Raw genomic sequence first — 19,230 nt, forward strand, 5'->3', positions numbered from 1 at the left:
TTGACCTGTCCTCCTCAAACAGGGCACCTCTGAGGCGCAGCTCCTCGCCAAAGGCCCAGAGGGTCGTCGTCTGCCCAAGAACAGCATCCTCAGGACCACCATCTGCCCCCGTTTCAAGGATTTATGACCACCTCCGGGAGCAAGGCAACCCCCAGTCGTCGTCCCCCAAATTTCCTTTTATTTCAGGGTTATCAGGGGAGTAATTGAGAAGCGCGTCTTTATCCCCCCCCCTCAGAACGCCGGCGCGTCGGACCCATGTTGCCCCATTCCACACGTTCCCGCTTCCCCGCTACCCTCAGCGCAGAGGGGGCGTGGCTTGGGCGCGGTCGCAGGGCACGTGGTCGAAAACCCCGCCCCACGCGTTTCCCAGCAGAGGCGACGGTTGGTTTTTGCGCCCCTGCCGCCGCCTCCTCCTCCAACGGTCACCCGCGCGCCGACGGGTTGTTTACTTCGCCGGCGACTCCACCCACTCCTCCTCCCCCCGGCCCTCGCGCCCGGCGATTGGCCCTCGCCGCGGCCAATCCCGGCCCTCGAGGCGGGCGCGGGGAGAAGGCGGGGGTGCGTGTGTGAGGCGCCCTTCCTTGAAGGGAAAAAAGAGAGTTGTAAAAGGGGGGGGGGAGAAGAGAAAAACATTCCACCCTTCTCCGTCAAAATGCCTTCCTGCCCTGCTGATTGGCCGGCCGCGAGGGAATCGTGCCCGCCGATTGGTTGCCCAAGCTGCAGCTCAATCCGCAGCGGCCGGCCTCTCTGTGTATGTGTATTTTTTTTTTCTCAGTCACTCATCTTATAGGCACGCACGGAGCGGCTCCGGCCTCCGCCTGGCGTCTGTTCCACTGTGTGAGATGATGATTGGACGGCGCCCAAGCCCCTCCTTCCGTGCCTCTTGTCTCTCAAAAAAACACACACATATACACACACCTCGACGACGTTCCACTCCCCGGCCCCCCCAACTATTAATCCCTCCCACCGCTCATTGGGCATAACGGCTGCCCGTCATTCTCAAAGAGGCGTAAGAACCCACCCGCCAGCCAAGGGCGGGGTCGGCTGACGATTGGATCCCCTGAGAAAACTACGCGCGCTCCCATTGGCTGCCACCCTGCCCGCTCCTCCAGGCTCGGCCGCGGGAGTCTCCCCGCGCCGCTCCGCCCCGCCTCTGGGCGGGCCCAAGCGCTGCGTCGCCTCGCCCCCCCCTTTTTTTCTCCCCGCCCGCGCGAGAGGGGGGGGTGTGGGTCACGTGATGTTTTCGCCGTGGTGCCGCCGAGCCTGCTCGCTGGTGTGAGGAGAGAAGCGGGAGAGTCGGAGGAGCCCGGCGCGTCCGACCGGCGGCGAAAGGGGTGGAAGCAGCAGCAAGCAGCAGCAGCAGCCGGCTTGTTCGTTGTCTCGCAGGCCGGGAGCCGCCGACTGGGCCGACGCCGAGAGCTCGCCGGGCACACATGTCCGCCCGGGCCTGGGAGACCCTTCCCTTGTGAGGGCGGCTGCTTCCCTCGCCCCGCGGAGCGATTTGGACCCTGCCTTGGCCCCTTAAGATGGCGAGCGAAGGGCTGATGCTCGGCCTCGGCGGGGAAGGCGGCTGCCCCGCGCTGGAAGGCAGAGGCGAGGCGTTGAGCACCGCGGTCGGAGCAGCAGCAGCAGCAGCAGCAACGGGAGACGGCGGCGGTTCCAGCGTTGCGTCCAGGCTAGCGGCGCCTGAGGAGGACCAGGAGCCGGCCGAGAGCGCTCCCTGCCCGCCCCCGGCTCAGCCCCCGCATCACCTCATGCTCCTGCTGAGGAAATCGCCCAGCAGCTCCCTCTGCCTGGTCCAGGAAGAAGATGTTGCCTTGTTGCCCGGGGACCCCGCAGCGCTGGGGCGGCCAGGAGCCCCTGGCACCCCCCTGGGCCGGAGTGGGCCTCCAGCAACCTCTGCCCGGGGGTCTGCCCTGACGCCCCCGGCCACCATCACCTGGGGGGACGACGTCAGGAAATGCGGCTACCTGAGGAAGCAGAAGCATGGGCACAAACGGTACTTTGTGTTGCGGGCGGAGAGTCACCTTGGCCCTGCTCGGCTGGAATACTATGACAGCGAGAAGAAGTTCAAGAGTAGCTTGAGAGCGGCGGCAGCGGCGGTGGCTGGAGGGAATGTGGCCCTTTGCTGCCCGTCTCCCAAAAGGGTGATTCCTCTCTACCAGTGCTTCACTGTCAGCCGGAGGGCAGATGCCAAGCACAAACATATCATCGCCCTGTATACCAAGGATGAATATTTTGCCATGGTGGCTGAGAACGAGCTTGAGCAAGAAGGGTGGTACCAGGCCATCAGCGAGCTCATGAGCCAGAGCAAGAGAGGGTTCTTGGAGCAGGAGGACCAGACCGATCAGCAGCTGGACGACGACGACGAGCATTACGGAGCTGCCCTTCGCCCAGGAACTGTGTTCAAAGAAGTTTGGCAAGTCAACGTGAAGCCTAAAGGTTTGGGGCAGACCAAGAATTTGACAGGGGTGTACAGGTTATGCCTTTCCAGCAAGGCTATTCACCTGGTCAAGCTCAATACTGAAGTACCTTCTGTCCACTTACAACTAATGAACATTCGGCGATGTGGGCACTCAGAAAACTTTTTCTTCATCGAAGTGGGCAGGTCAGCCTCCATTGGACCAGGTGAGCTATGGATGCAAGTAGATGATTCAGTGGTTGCCCAGAACATGCATGAGACTTTTCTAGAAACCATGAAAGCTCTGAAAGCCTTCTCTGAGTTCAGACCTCGCAGCAAGAGCCAGTCTTCTGGTGGTGGCAGCAGTACCAATCCTATTTCTTTCATAACTACCAGGAGGCATCTTGGTAATCTACCACCTAGCCAGACTGGCCTACAAAGAAGGTCCCGAACTGAAAGTGTTACAGGGGGGACTCCTCCCACTTCCAAAAGCAGCAGTGCTTATCGCTTCAGAACTTCTAGTGAAGGGGAGGGGACAATGACCAGACCATTTAGATCAGTTACTGGAAGTCTGATTCATTTGAATACTGCAAGGATGAATTTGGGCCGCCAAGAAGGGAGTGGACGATACGTTAGAGCAGCATTTAACTCCTCTTATCATACCAGGTCTGCCTCTTTACCAGTTTCTCATTTCCCTTCTGCTACTAGTCCTATCAGTGTTTCTTCAGGAAGTGGGCATGGATCAATTACTGATAACTTTGTAAGACCTTCCAGTTCGTCTGTCTGTGGGTCCCCAAGCGATGGAGGTTTCATTTCCTCAGATGAATATGGTTCTAGCCCTGGAGACTTTAGGTACTTTCGTGTGAGAAGTAACACACCAGATTCCTTGGGCAATACTCCACCAATCAGAGAAGAAAATTGTTTAAACGAATACATGTCCATGAACAAACAGCAAATGGATAATAGTTCAAGAGATGATTACCGGGAGGCTGACAAATGCTTTAGAAAAAGAACATACTCATTAACTAAGCCGGCTTCAGTACCGGGACAGCAGAAAACAACCCAAACTGCTTTAGATGAAGATTCCTCAGGAAGCCATGGACGCCTGTCTTGCTCTGAATCACCAAGGTTCAAAAATAACCATGAACCTGAGTACGAGGAATCAATTCTTGATTCTGTATGTAATCAAAGCAAGAATAAAACCAGAGATGATGGGTACATGCCAATGATGCCAGGAGTTGCATCTTCTCTGGCAAGCAACAGTGACTATTTGCCCATGACTCCTAAAAGCATGTCTGTTCCAAAACAGATTAACAGTTCCTGGTTGTCATCATCTCAGGCTGATTCTAAAGGATACATGATGATGTTTCCCCGAGCTGTCTCTTCGCCTATACGTAATCCCTTAACTGAGTTTAATTCTAAATCTGGTCACGAAAAGTCAACCAATAATGAGTACATGGATATGTCTCCTGGAAATTCTGCTGCTCCGAAGCAGCCCTGTGATCCAGATTATATGCATGCCAACATCGATTCCAAAAATTTTGGCTCATATTTCTCTCTCCCACGAAGCTTTAAGGCTCTAACCGGGGAACATGATGAATATGTTCCAATGTCATCACCTGGAAAATTATTGTATGTTGGCTCTGAAAATGGGAAAAGCATCAGCAATGAAGTTCTGGCTAATGGCCTTTCCAGATCACCCCATCTGAAAAGTTCAGAAGAAGGCCTTGTGCAGAATAGGGTTACTAGGCCTACGAGACTTCCACTCGGTACTAGAGGTAGTAACACCATACCAAGAATGTACGATCGCACAATTCCACTTGAGCCATCTAGCCCTGGTGAATATATCAATATAGATTTTGGTGAAAAAGCAAGTAACACGCCATATTCTTTATCTGCCGAAGGATCTCCATCATCTCTTGGTTCCAGTAGTGACCATAGGCAGTCGCCGCTTTCTGACTACATGAGTGTTGATCTGGATGTCCAGTCCCCCAAAGCTGCTAAAGAACTATCTAACTCTTTGACAGACATTTCAATTTATGCAAATTCGAGTATCCCTAGAAACCTGCCTGATGCTGATTACGCTAGACTTTCATTTGGTACGGCTTGTGTTAGCACAGCATGTGGTAGGATTGATGACTACACCGAGATGACCTTCAATATGGCAGCCACACCACCTGGACCCTTTGCCACTGAAAGCAAAAACGGATTAAAGATTGATAGTCCTCCTTCTATAGTTAACCGACTGTGCATTGTTGACCAATATGCTACTCACAGGGACTTCCCTGTCTCTAACCCTGATCCTCCTGTAGTACCTAAAGTCATTCGAGCTGACCCACAAGGAAGGAGGAGGCACAGTTCTGAGACCTTTTCTTCGGCAGCCACCGTTACCACTTCTTCCTCTTTCTTTACTGACAGTAGTAAAAGGCACAGCTCGGCCTCTTTCGACAACGTGTGGTTGAAACCTGAGGATCATATTTCAGATGGCCATGAAAGCAAGATGTCCAGAGATACTTCAACTGGATTTCAGAATGGCTTAAATTATATAGCTCTGAATTTACGGGAGAATTCACTAAACTCTGAGGAGAGCCCTAACACACCAAATTGCCACCTCCCAAATGGTACTCTAAACCTGGAAAGTGGAGTATATGTAAGCATAGATTTCAGCAGATCAGACAGTTTGAAGTGCAACTCCGCAAGGAAAGGTTTGTAATTCTGCTACAATACTTAATGCATGTAAAGTTTCAGTATATTATTTTGAATCGCAGCTTTATCAAATATTATGTCTGTACCTTAATTAACCCCTTTTCATTTCCCAAACCTTTTCCTTGGGTGGCATCACTATATAAGGCACTATCCCCTAAACAGCCCTTCTCTGCTAGACTGCAACACCCACCACCCTCAACCAAACACTGCGGGTATTCAGTTGCAGTCAAGGACAAACTGAAAAGTTGTGAGCAAAAGCAACAACATAGGCCAAAATGTTAAATCATTACCACTAAATGTAACTCTCTGACATGGTATTCTTTTTGTTGAATTATCCTTATTACGCTTGGTAATACAGTAGTCAGTTTTGAAGTATTTGGGTAGGCATAAATCATGCTTGCACTTGTAATTCCCAAGTTTGGGTCAAAAGTTTTACATCTTTCAGTATAGTAGCAAAAAAATGCAATGGTTGTACACATTCCCAGAACTCTTTGAACTATCCGTTTTAAATCCTAATGTTTCAGGTGCCTGAAATTTATTTTCTGATTCATAGTTTTACAGATTCCTTGCAAAACAATCACAAAACAATTCCTGAGGTCTTGTAGAAGAAGTGCTCCAATTTCAGTACGGTTTCCCTTCATTTGTTCTCATTGTTTTAACTTCAAACTATAGTTTTATAAAAGTAATTATTACTGTGAATTAAATTGGATTCTCTTCCCCCCAAAGATTTCTGAGAATAGTAGTTTTTGGAAGAGAAAGAAAAATAGAACACACCTCAGTGTGTTCTATTACATGACTACATGATTCTAATTACTGTTTAAATTAAGGTCACTTAGCAACTAATGATTATTTGCACGTCTTTTCTGTACATAGTATTTAGAAATACCAGAATGACTACTGAGTAATACATTACTATTATTTTTTAACAGGAACTCTTTGACTGTCACTCCATGTACAGACATTATACAAGTGTCCCAGAGCCCAAAATTTTGAACCATGCGTTCTGTGTAGACCTTACATTTTGGGGGCAGTTTCTAAAATTGAGTCCTGTGTTTGAACTCCCCTCCTCTGTGGAGGGATGAGGTTGTAGTTCAGTGCTTCCTGAAGTCACCAGGTTGGGAAAGTGCTTTATAGCCTATGGAAAAGATTACATAAAAGATGAGTCAATCTGTAAGCAGGGCATTGGGATTTAGAAAAATATGCAGCTTGCCTTGGTGTTCTTTTCTCTTGTTTTGACTTTGGCTGGATTCAAAGCATTTAAGTGTTCTCCCTAAGCTATTGAATTTCAGTCATGCCTGGAATGTCGTCTTTTTGTAAATTAAGTGCATTCAGTTTCATTAGAATAAAAACTAGTGAGACCTTACACTGCTTGGGAGCTGCTTTTAAGAAAAGCTCAGTTTATAACTGCAAAGTGTGATTGTACCGACCAGTATATACATATATGAAGTGAGACATCAGCTTTCTCTATCTGACTATAGCAATTTAAAACTACAGATTACATTTTTAGCATGTTAATTACTGTCTTATTGCCTATAGATACCTCAGATGAAAACTTAAGAGAATGATTGCATTTGCCTGTGCTTAATTTATATATTACTGCGTACTGAGGTTTACCATGGTAACTGTTAAATATGAAAGAGATGAAAAGTTTGGGAGTGATAACAGTTGCTGAGTTTGGTAGATTTTAAGATTCTGACTGTTGTTTCCTTATTCAAAAGCCATTTGCGTACATGCAGTTTATGTGTATGAGAGTTAGTGTGTTGTAGGCAGTTGCTACAATCCAGCCCAGAATTATGAGCACTTAAGCTTATTGACCTAGTGCTCCTTATTTGCCATTTCTCCTATGATTAATCGCCATATTTGAATGAAACCTATTCCCAGTGGTAAAAATGTGCTTTCCTACTTGGAAGTAGTTCAGGCCCTATAGAAGTAAACTTTTCAAGTATCTCTCCTTAATAATTGCACCAAGTGGAACAATGAAATATAATAATATCAGAGTAGGTGGCTTACGTCTGTCTTGTTGCTATGTTCTGGCTTTATTTGTACACAGGTCCAACAACACTTGATTCTAGCATGCTGTAGGATCCCAACTTTTGTGGCTACTTGTAGTTCGTTTTGTTGTGTGAACTTTGAAACAGGAATAAAGTGAATAAACAATGACTAAATTAACCATGGCTCAGTACATGCTGTGAATACAGCCTTTTCCATTTCACCTGTGAGCAAAGAAAGCAGGTCCATCATTACGCGCCTATTCAAACTTGCTTAGGCTACTTCAAGGCTGTGTCTGTCTCTAGTTTTTGTAGTCTTAACAATCTAACATCAGAGGTGTTTTCAGTATTCTGTGATTAAGAGCTAATCATAAAGATGCAGCTTACCTTTATGATACAAGCCGAATTGCTCATTTATTTTATCCACTCAAATTTTGTAACATTGTTTGCATGTAAAATGCAACAAATTTCCCAGAAGTATGAATCAGGGAACCCTATTCTTTTATTCCAAGGCATCATACTTTATTACTTAGATGGGAAGTCTGAATACAAACATTTCTCTTTAAAACTGTAAAGCAAAACATGAATTTCAGGCAACTTGTAGAATAACCTATTTTTCTCAGCAAGTTTAACATCTGGCTTAATAATGTATATATCTTTTGCTTTAAAAAATTATTGCTTTAACATAATATTGCATATTGTTTCTGCAAATAGAACTTGAAAGGGCCTTTTCTTCAGGAGTATATACTAATTAACACAAAAAGTTAATGAACTCTGAAAAGTTTTGTTGTGAGAAGCAAGACTCGTCTGCCAGAAATTGTGCTGCACTGAAGTTCCCCTTTTTCTTGGGATCTAAACAAACTATTGCTAGCAGTTATTCTATTACTATGCCCCTCCTCCGTGCTTTTTATGAATAGGAAGAGTTGATTCCTCTTGCCAAACAACTGGAAACTAGGGAAGCAGAACATTATATTGTGATAAATTGAAGGTGACATCTTGTGAGCAGGAGTAAACATTAGACTGAAGTGAATTGTAACAAAACACCAGTCATTTCTTCTCACAGAAAAGTTAATTCAGGCTGTGGCAGTTTGTAGCAAAGGAGTGGAAACAGGAGTATCCAATTCAACTCTACTGTTTATTCTCCCAAGCTTGTATTTGAAGCTTCTTTTGGCAAGTGGTTTTAGGAAGAAAATGTCAAGCAAAAAGTCAAGGACCTTTCCCCAATCTTTTATCTCTTCTTCCAGAATGCTTCCCTCCCTCTAAAGCTGGTTTGCTTTAACACAAGCAGCTCCTGGAGTTTACTACATTAACTCAGAGCTAAAATGACCTGGTTTTATTTTCACATAGTGTAGGGTGTTTTTTTTTTAAAAAAAATAGTAACTCCTCAATTGTATTGTTTCAGCTTAAGCAATTGGGACAGGGAGGTTTACACCACCCTCTCCCTAAAAAATAATTAAAATATATTATCTGACTTAAAATGGAAGTAATTTGCACAAAAGAAAAAATTAATACAGATTTTGTTACATTTCAAAATAGATATCAAAGCATTGAAAATTTTTGGGAGAAAGAATACTGGCTAATAGTTCTCACAATACACTTTTCAGATGTTTTATAGCATTGGAGTTCCAAATTCTGGCACAATTGTTTACTTATGATACACATCTGAATTTGCTAAATGGTGTGTAATCTTCTAAAGTGCAAAGAAAGCCCTTTCACATACATAAGCCCTTGATTTATGATCACAATTGAACCCAAAATTTCTGTTGTTAAGTGAGTTTTGCCCCATTTTACAACTTTTCTTGCCGTGGTTATTGAGTGAATGACTGCAGTTGTTAAGTTGGTAACATAGTTGTTAAAATGGATCTGGCTACTCCATTGAGTTTGCTTGTCAGAAGGTTGCCAAGGGTGATCACATGACCCCAGGACAACCATCATAAATGCAAACCAGTTGTCAACTGTCTGAATTTTAGGGATGCTGCAATGGTCATAAATGTGAAAAATGATCATAAGTCACTTTTTTCCGTGCTGTTGTAACTTTTGACTCATCATTAAACAAACTTGTAAGTTGAGGACTACTTGTAGAAGAAACTCACTATTGGAGGGCAATTTAGATTGTAATAAGAATGGAAGAACAAAACAAGTATTGTTGACTCTAGTTACCTTGCTTGTAAAAATTACATTGATTTTAACCATGAAAAAAACTCTCTTCTACTCTTGACATCCTCCTGTTTATTTGACCTGAGAAAATTCCATTCCGAAGCACCATCTGTAATAGAAATATTAGCATAATATTTCACAGCCTGTACTCATAGCATGCTAAATCTCTAGTTGGTTACAGGGCTGCACCTGCCATCTACTCCCTTCAGATACTTACCTGGGGCTACATGTGTCATGCAGACCTACCCAGCCAATTATATATTACCAAAATAATCCAGTTTTTCTAATCATGACTTGTTTAGCAAATCATGGTTTAATATGGTCTGAAATGTATATGTACAGCCTGTTCTTACATGCTCAATTTAATAATGCAATTTCTGCATTGTCAGTTCCTATCAGTTCCATAGCCAAAGCATTTTTAAAAAGGCTTTTAATATCAGAAGTGCAAATCATGGTTTAATTTTGTTTGCAGTTCTGATTTTTTGGGGGGGTTCAAATCATACAGCTTAAATACGGAACAAATGACAGACAGGAAAATACTTGGTTAAACTGAATTTATAAAAATAATATTGCTTGCTTCCATGCATGTTGTTCATTCCCAGTCTTCTGAACTTGAGAAGGTGACATATGGATATTTGACATATGGATATTTGACATCATGTGCCTAAAAGATGCAAAGAATTATTTTACCTGCAACCTGAAAACCATTTTAATTGTGTGTGTGGGGGGGGAAGCACAATAAATGTTAAACTAAAATTTAGATTGAAAATTGCATGTATGGTACATTGAAAGGAAAAGTATAATTGTTGAAAGCTTGGCTTATATTTCTGTTAAAATTACTAAAACGGCATTTCTTGTTTAACATTCTATTTGGTAAACACTCATTGTATCTTGCAATAGTTTAATGAAAGTATTTCAGTTTTAGCATTCTTTAAGCATGTTGTACTCATCCTAATTTATTGATTGTTCAGTGTGCAAGACTCTCTCAACACACATACTAGAATCTGATCAGTGTTAGAAGATATAATAGCATATACCATTTGCTTGGAATTTATATGATTAGAGATTTTCCTATATAAGAATAGCAAACAAAAACCTCTCTAAATTGTTAACAAATTAAATGTCCTGCTTCACAGTTGAAACTGCATTTTTGTACACTTCTTAAAGTAACTGGCACGTCAGTGCAGTCATAAACGAGCATGAATTTGGAATTTAAGATTCTACCTGAAGGTTGGAAAAAGCACTTAACAGATTTCTCCCTAAAACGTTTTAGGAAGAGAGATCTGAATAATCGCAGGAGTTTCAGAAAAGAAAATCTGCATGAGCAAAAGTGAACAAAAAAGTGACACGTGGCTGCAGTAGTATTGGAATGATGTGTTCTCTTTCAAATATTGTGTAGAGAGAAGTTTCTTACGCTGAAGTATTGTTCACATATCTCCCTGAATTTTGGAAAGCAAATGGGAAGAAAAAGTATAAAGTTTAGCAGCTGGTGGATTATCCAATATTGGAATCCTAGCATGCATTACTTATTTATTAAGATTTAGTATCCAGGATCTGGTTTGTTCCCAAATGCATAGTTTGCTCATATTTAGGACTCAAGCCAGGTCTGGTTTTGAAGCTGAAAGTTTCTAAGAGGTCTAGGGGGAGATTAAAACATGGAGATTTTTGTTTACAGTACATAATACAAAAAGGTTTTGGTTAAAAGTGAGGAAATATCTTTTAAAAACTGCACAATCTTACTATGTGCAAAGGGTTAGGGGAGGAAGAAGAGTTGGAGGAGAAATCCTCACCACTGTTTGTCCTAAAGTTATGACTCATCCATAAACTGTTTGTATGACCCAGAGAGCTGCCTGCTCGGCCCACCCTGCAAATTGCTGTTTGTTTGTTTTTTAAACTTGGGTCACATGTAATTGTATTAGGCATCTGAAAGGCAGCCTAATGATTACCTTGGTACTGTACATGTCGAAACAGAAACCCATGGCTTTCTGAGGTGAATTGGCTAAATTGAAGAAGGCAAAACATCAATCATACCACAGCTATTGGAATGGCCACCTTTCCCTCTGTGGGCGCCTCCCGCTGTTTTGTGATAAGGATTTTTCAGCAACAGAAACTGTAACTAAATGCTGAAAGAAACTTCACTCAGTTTTCTGCCTATTAGACCATTGTTGAACATACAGGAACTGTTTCAGAATGGAAGCAGTACTTCAGATAGATCAAATAGCTGTTTGCATGGCCTCTCATCCTTAGATCAGATAGACAGATATTGGTAGTGACACAATAAAACGTCTAAACTAAAAGTAGAAGTTTTATGAATATATTTATCATATATACGTGATTTTACATTAATAAAATACTACAATTGTTGGTAGCCAATATATGCACCTGTAAATGTTACTTTGATTTGTGTCCCCATCGTAATGACTGGGCATTATGCACAATTATCTGAAGTGGGAGACAACCCATTGGAAATGATGGAGCATTTTAAAAGGACATGTTTTTGGAACAAATTAAGACTCCTTTTAGGGTGTCAGTGATAGAGGCAGCCCACTGTTGCTTCTATTGTTGCCTACCCATGTGGTTTCCAGTTTGATTTTTTTCCCTTTGCAAATCAGATATACTGCCTCATGTTGTCCCTCCTCCCAGATTACAACCCTGCCCCTGACGTGCTTGGTTTTTGTTTTGTTTTTTACATGTAGGAAGTGTTTGGTCTTTGGTGTAACATTCAGATATGATCCTAATTTGCTAATAGAATTATTCAACAGGATATTTGTTAACGTGGTTCAGTCCTTTGAGGCAGGAAAGAATGTGGGTACATAGAGAGCCTGTCGTTAGGGGAGGACCAAATCCAGAGCGAGGAATGTTGTAATCACACTGAACTTACACAGTGGGATAGACGATTGGTTTAAATACATTCAGTAAGTGGCTTTAGCATAAGTGAAGGGGAGAGCTACTGGTATTTTGCAATGGCTGGAAGAGGGATACTGGCTGGCGTAATTCAAGAAACCTCAAAATTCTCACTTCTGTTCTGCTTTTGGAAGTGGAGTCGTTCATTGGGTTTCATTTTTCTCTTCTTTCCAGTAAATCTTGGATGGGTGTGCCACTTATCTCAGATCCCCAATTCTTGAACGATGACAAATCCCATAAATAACAAAGTTTAGGGTAGTGGGCTATATACCTTCATTAGTACAAGCCTCTTCTCTTTTGGGTTGTCTGTATAAAAATATATTAGTTGCTGTGCTTTCATAAAGAATCTTTATGCTGTTAGGTTTTTGTCCAGTAGTTCCAAAGAAACATTCGTGGGAAATTTGAATAAACAGCTGGATGATAAAACTCTTGCTCATCCTTTCTGAAGAAAGTAGGCAGAACTTTGGCATTAGTATCAAAAAGTAAGAATAAAATAGAATTATGGATTCTTTTTGAGTCTGATTCCTTCATTTGTAATTTTGCTTCACTATTTTAATTCAAGTAGGTATCAAGAAAATCAGAGTATGTTGTATTAAGTATTCACCTGAATTTTAAGTTACTTCCACACTTCCACAATGTTAATGTGGAAATTTAAAGACCCAGGGTACTTTGTCTTCTTCATTTGCTATTACTTTGTCTATTTTGTGGTCCCACAAATTCTTACTTGCAAGCAAATGGTATTTCTTGCAGATATTCCAATGCATTATTGTTGCCACTTTGTTGTTTGGTCACTATTTCTTCAGCTGCTTTGCAGAGATGGCATTGCTGTCTTTTGCTATCAGTTCTGGCTTTGCATGCATTTGTGCTTATTATATATGCCTTTATATTTGATTGTACGTCGCCCCGAGTCCCTTCACGGAGAGGGCGCGACTGATAAATTGAATCAAATAAATAATAAATTACTATTACCGTATTTTTCAGAGTATAAGATGCACCTTTTTTCTTGTGTCTTGTACATCGAATACAGCATTTTTTGCCTCCCAAAGCCCTGCCCCCTTCACCAAAATGGCCGTGCATATCCTTATGAAGGCTTTCAGAGAGCTTCTGGGGGCTGAGCCGTTTTTTGCTCGTTTTTGCCTCCCCTGCCCTCCCCAGGAGCACTCTGTAAGCCCCCTCCCAAGGCTATTAATGCCTTTTTAAAAACAAAATGGGCCTGTTTTCACGAAAAACGGGCTGTTTTTCGGAGGTTTGCAAAGTGCAAAAACTTTTTTTTTCATTTTGGAAAGCTGTTTAACTGATGAGAATTACATTGATCAAGTGCTGTGCCAGCAGAAACAAAGTCTTAAAGTTTGTCAGCAATTTCTTTCTCCAGCACATGGATAAATACACCTGGAAACATATCCCTACCTACCTACTCTCTCTCTCCCTCCGTCCCTACTGTATTTCTCTCTCTCTCCTCCCTCCCTTTCATCTACCTCCCTCCCTCCCTACTCTCTCTACCTGCCTACCTACCTGTCTGCCTACTGTATTTGTCTTTCTTTCTCTCCCTCTCTATCCCTCTATCTACCTACCTACTTTTTTAAAAATTTGCTTCTTCAAAACCTTGGTGCGTCTTATACTCCGAAAAATACAGTACTTTGCTTTTCACAGTTAAAAGGACAAAGTGATAGATTGTCCATTTTTATCTATTTTGTGAGATTATTTCAAGATGAAGTGTTAATTCTGCAGGAAAATCTTGGGTATCAAAAGAATCTTGATTTGTAACCTTGCTTGCTTGCTTTGCTACAAGGGACAGTTGGGACAAGCCCCTCTACCACCAGCAGAGAGCCTAATCCTATTCCTGGGTATAAATTGTGTAGCAAATAACAGCATTTGGAAATCTTAGGCTTGTGAACAGAGTTGTTTGCTTGAGGGATGCCACTTTCCACCCAGGTGGTAGCTTACTTTGCATGCTAAGTCATTGTACAACAATTCGCTAGAAAAAAATGGGCACGTTTTTTTCTCCTCTGTTGGTGTTTCTTACCTTTTGTAATATTGTGAAAAACCATCCAACTTTTAGAAAAGCTGCTGTATGCAAACAGTTTACAGTGACCTGCATATTCTTTAGTTTATTTTAAAAGTTTCAATTCATTAAACGAATGGATCACTTGGTAATTTAGCTCAGTGTGAAATACTTTGAGCGATCTGAATTTCTTCTGTGTTAAGTGGTGAAATGAAATCTAAAAGAGGGGGAAAAAAACTTTAGGGAACTCCTTTTCATGACATCATTCCTAGTTAATACCAAATTGCAATCAGTGTATTTGTAGTTCCTTTATAACAGTGTCAAAAATATTGTTACATCTGTAATATATTACCAAGGAAGGGAGCATGGAATGTCTTTGGTGGAGCAGAACTTTATATGTCTACAAAACCTATGACCTCTTACTTCATGCTTTATAAATATTGACTTATCTAAAGAGAGAGAAGCAGATTGACCGCAGGCAGGTAAAAAGGCAGTGGGAGCGGGAGTGACTTTCAATTTCCTGCTGGCTTTCCCATTGACTCTGCTTGTGCAAGCATCGAGAATCATAATCACACGAACATAGCTGACTGTGGTGGTGCTGCAGCACCCATAAGTTTACAAAAAGAACTGACCCATATTCTTGAAATTTCAATTCCATTGGCGTAAGGCAGGGGTGTCCAAACTTGGGAACTTTAAGACTTGTGGACTTCAACTCCCAGAATTCCCCAGCCAGCATGGCTGGCTGGGGAATTCTGGGAGTTGAAGTCCACAAGTCTTAAAGTTCCCAAGTTTGGACACCCTGTCGTAAGGAGTCGTGGATTTGGGGCACATTCTTTAATTTAGCACATTTGCAGTAGTTCAATTTAAAAAATGTTGCTCTATGGTGCACCATTTTGGGTAAATGAAGGTAACAAACCGACAACATTGAGAATGTTAATAGGCTATTGAGCCAAAGTGGTGCAGTGGTTAGAGTGCAGTACTGCAAACTGCTTCTGCTGCCTGCCTGCAATTTGGCAGTTCGAATCTCACCAGGCTCAAGGTTGACTCAACCTTCCATCCTTCCGAGGTGGGTAAAATGAGGACCCAAATTGTTGGGGGCAAGAGGCTCTGTAAACTGCTTAGAGAGGGCTATAAAGCACTGTAAAGCAGTATATAAGTGTAAGTGCTATTGCTATATAGATGCTAAGGTATATGATAAGATCCCAGTTGATTGGACATCATTCTAGTAAAATAAATATCACGCCACAGAAGTATCCATATACTCATATTATCGTCATTTACATACATATGGGCTGCCTTAAAGGAAACAAATGCAGGACATCTGTTATAATACAATCCTCTGGACAACTGAGATTGTACAGATTACGTGTAGAAATTCAGAAAAAGAAATTTGCATGATAGTTTTGAAGAACATGGTATGGACTGGCTTCAGCGGAATTTTTAATGCAGTTTCATAGTCATAAATTGCCTTTTGTATGAATGTGCCAACCAGAATTTTAGTTTGCATTCCTGTGGAAACAATGCGAAAGAAGAAGTGTCTCTTTCCCCTTCCATTTCAGTTGCACTAAAATATTTTTGTTCTTTTCCTAGACTGATGGCATCACCATGGAAACCATTGTGAGAAGAACAGGCTTTCCAGCTGGTATCTCCATAATTGTGTGGTGCTTTTGGAAGCAGAGCCCATCTCCAGCCAACTCTGCTCACTTCCACCAGCACAGACGCGGACATGCATCATTGGAATGAGATTTCATTGAGGGGTGGTTGAGTCTACAGTCACGCTAATCCAAATGAACTTTTGCCGTGGATGAGTTTGGATGAAACAGGTTTCCCCCCCCCCATCTCCCCCCTCCCTGCTCCCTGGCTCTCCTAGCACCATCTGTGAGACGATACGAATGCTCGAGTAGAGAAAAAAAACCCCGATAACTTCCTGCACTACTTCTACATCTCCTGCAGCCGTTTTTTGTTTGTTTGTTTCGAGAAGTCGCAGTATCAGAGAAGCTTCCTATCATGGGTTTGCTTTTCTTGTACTTGAAGTGATAGCTGAAACAATTTATCACTGGCTTAGAATTATTATTATTATTATCATTATTGTTACTATTTTTGGCGATTATAAACCTATTTTGAGAGGATGGGGAACATACGTCAAGGCGATAATCCTAAGCAAACTTATTTGTAACTCTCATTGAACTCAGTAGATCATAGTTTCAGAGCTAGAGGCCTTTGGATAGTAAAATCCCAACACACCCACGCACACAACACTCCCAGTTCCCCTTAACTAAAAGAGTAGAGTCTGGGAGAACGCTGTTTCCATGGCCTGCCTGTTCTTGCATGCGCCATAGAGATGCTCTTGTTTACCTTATTCCCTGCCTCCTCTAGAGAAGCCACCACCTCTCTTCTCCCATCCCACCTGGACAAAATAGTCCTTTCTCGATTGTTCCCCTAGTGGCCCCTTGGGAAGTGACCTCTGATGGTAGCTGCTGGAAAGCAGGTAAACTAACTGCCAGTTGGTGGGTGGGAGCACCTAGCATGGTTCCTCTTTTCTTCTGCAAGAGAATGAGGCAAGCAGAGGTCACAGTCTGGTACTCGGTTACAAGGGAGGAAGTGAATTTATTGGTACTTAAAGGCCAGCACGCATAGAATGGGGCTGTGAATGAACAGTCCTCTCTCTCCCTCTCATGCTGATTGATCCCCACTAGGTGACGGTGCGATTTCACAGCCACAAAGAGCAATTTGCTAAAAACAAGAGAAGTGGTACTCTCTCTTTTTTTGTTTGTTTAATTTCACTTTACGGTACAATAAATTTATGAGTCCTATATACTTTTTTTATTATTAAATAAATCTATGTCCTCTTAAATTTAAGAGTGTTCTGATAATATCTGGAATGTAAAAAATAGAACTGAAGAATTGGTTGTATCTTGATTATAGTTAAAGCATTTTCTTATGTCCCTGTATAGTTACTTCTATGACTTTTAAATTTTGGATAAATGGGGAGTTGATTTTTTTATAAGCTGAAATGAGGAAAAAAAATTGCAGATTTTGCAATTGTATATTACCCTTGCGTTACAATGTTAATGTGCTGTAGAGCTTTTATAGAGAGAATCCCTTAATCTTACACTTTGATAAAAGATCCCTTTTATTTGGAGCCATTCTTTTATTTTCCCCTAAAGTTAGCAAAAATGTAACTAATACTTTATTATTATTATTATTTTATTTTTATTTTTATTATTATTATTAATAATAACATTATTATGCCTAATGTGGGGAAAAACAAGACCTTTCTTACTAGGGGTGTTGTTTAAAATTGGAAATTTGAAATTATAGCGAAAGCTAGGTACATCGATCCTAGACTTCTGTCCTTAGAGAACGTGACGCTAGGGTCAGTACATTGAGTGTGCATTAATAATTAGAAGCATTAATATTCGAAGGAGTTGAAAGCAGGACACGGATCCTCAGGTGCCACATGGCTGATATTCCTTTATCTTGAATATTGTACAAATATGAAGTGCTGCCTCATGTTTTGACATCTGATCTTTTTGCAAAGCAAATTAGATCCTTTTCAGTTTTGATGTCCATCACCATGTACTGGAATCTTTTTTTTTTTTTTTTGGTTCGATTTAACGTGCTTGTCACCTAACGGTCTAGGGAACTTTTGCCAAATACAGCTGATACCGATGAATTTATGTGGAGTGTGCTGTAATCAGAAAGGAAAAAAAAAATGTTGCGGAGTTTAAAAGCACAGATGAGTTTTTGAATCTATTAAAGCAGGATTTTCAGGAGTAAAGTTAACCAGTTGCTGCTGACTTTAAAAGTATGACCACTTTTCTAGACCGCAGCGCTGTCTTGCTGGGATCTTTTGATTAGGATTCTGTAAATTGGCAATGCAATAGGCTAGCTCAGTGTTTCTCAAACTTGGCGACTTTAAGTCCTGTGGACTTCAACTCCCAGAAGTCCACAGGACTTAAAGTCGCCAAGTTTGAGAAACACTGGGCTAGCTCTCTCCAAAGGAGCATCCCGACCAATTGGTTTAGTTTGCCTGTCCCAGAATCCCCAGCGATGCTAGCAGGAATTCTGGGAGTCTGAACATCTCTGGAAGGCTACCAATTTGGAAGAGGCTGCAGAAGGTACTTTTTACATCTTTTAGTTGAATAAACAAAATTGGGGGTGACAGTTCAGAGAGATGAATTGTGAAAAAGGGTTGATGAAAGCTACATTCTCTACATATGAATTCCCGAGGCGGCCATAGAGCACTGATTTTACAAATGCTGAATCAATGGGTAACCTCACAACTACTGGTACAAAGATTAACAGGTACAGCATAATAAAATATGCAATCTTTCTTGTCTTAGTTTACAGCAACTAACTTATTCAGTATTGTGCTGGAGGACCATCTCCCAAACATCTCACTCTGTGTGGGCCACCTTCCAGCCACCCATTTGATGCTGCTGTAGAGTACAGAGAAACCAACAATGGAACAATGTTTGTCCTGTAAATTTTAATTTGATATTGGACAGCTGTCTGTACAAACTAAAAACATATATGGTTGAAATTGTTCATTATATTTGCTATTTCTGCTTCACTGATCTGTTTAAAGGTTTGAGCTGAATGATCTGGCTGTGTCTTCCATTGTAAATACTGTTACATTGTTTTTCATGGTAAAATATGCAGCACATTTGCAATTTTGGGAGACTAGCTTGAAGCTCTGTATAGTGTTTATATTTATCTGAATTGGCTTTCCATAGAGCTACTTGCAGTAAATGTGTTCATGTAGCGAGTGGTTGAGTGGTTCTTTAGACTCCTGACTTAAAGAGCAACATGCGCCCATGTTTAGTTCATGTTAAGAGTGGATTTAAATCTTTCAAATGCTTCACGTGTACCTCTTCAGCTAAACACAACTGTGGGTTGTTTTGAATGCCCCAAGGATACTATTCTGTACTATTCATTTAAAACGGTAACAAGCTCAAGCCCAAGTGTGATTTAAATGAAAGTATGATTTAAGACACTTTTTAATGTATTAATAGTTTAATTCCCTATATAGCTCCTTTTTCTTTAAAACAGGGGTGTCCGCCCTTGGC

General features: G+C 41.8%; 1 protein-coding gene across 1 annotated transcript; it reads left to right on the forward strand.

Moving 5' to 3' along the window:
• The first annotated feature begins 1,209 nt into the window (after positions 1-1,209).
• On the forward strand, positions 1,210-18,929 carry IRS4 (insulin receptor substrate 4). The gene is made up of 2 exons (XM_081963933.1): positions 1,210-5,106; positions 15,749-18,929. Exons 1-2 carry the CDS (start codon positions 1,527-1,529, stop codon positions 15,751-15,753), a joined length of 3,585 nt encoding a protein of 1,194 aa, XP_081820059.1. The 5' UTR covers positions 1,210-1,526; the 3' UTR covers positions 15,754-18,929.
• Positions 18,930-19,230: the final 301 nt, after the last annotated feature.

Source organism: Natrix helvetica (genome assembly GCF_964273705.1).
Source record: "Natrix helvetica genome assembly, chromosome: 11".
Classification (NCBI taxonomy): Eukaryota; Metazoa; Chordata; class Lepidosauria; order Squamata; family Natricidae; genus Natrix; species Natrix helvetica.

Excerpts from the sequence above, each read along its gene's own strand:
- IRS4 (XM_081963933.1), top strand. The coding sequence starts at position 1,527 with ATGGCGAGCGAAGGGCTGATGCTCGGCCTCGGCGGGGAAGGCGGCTGC.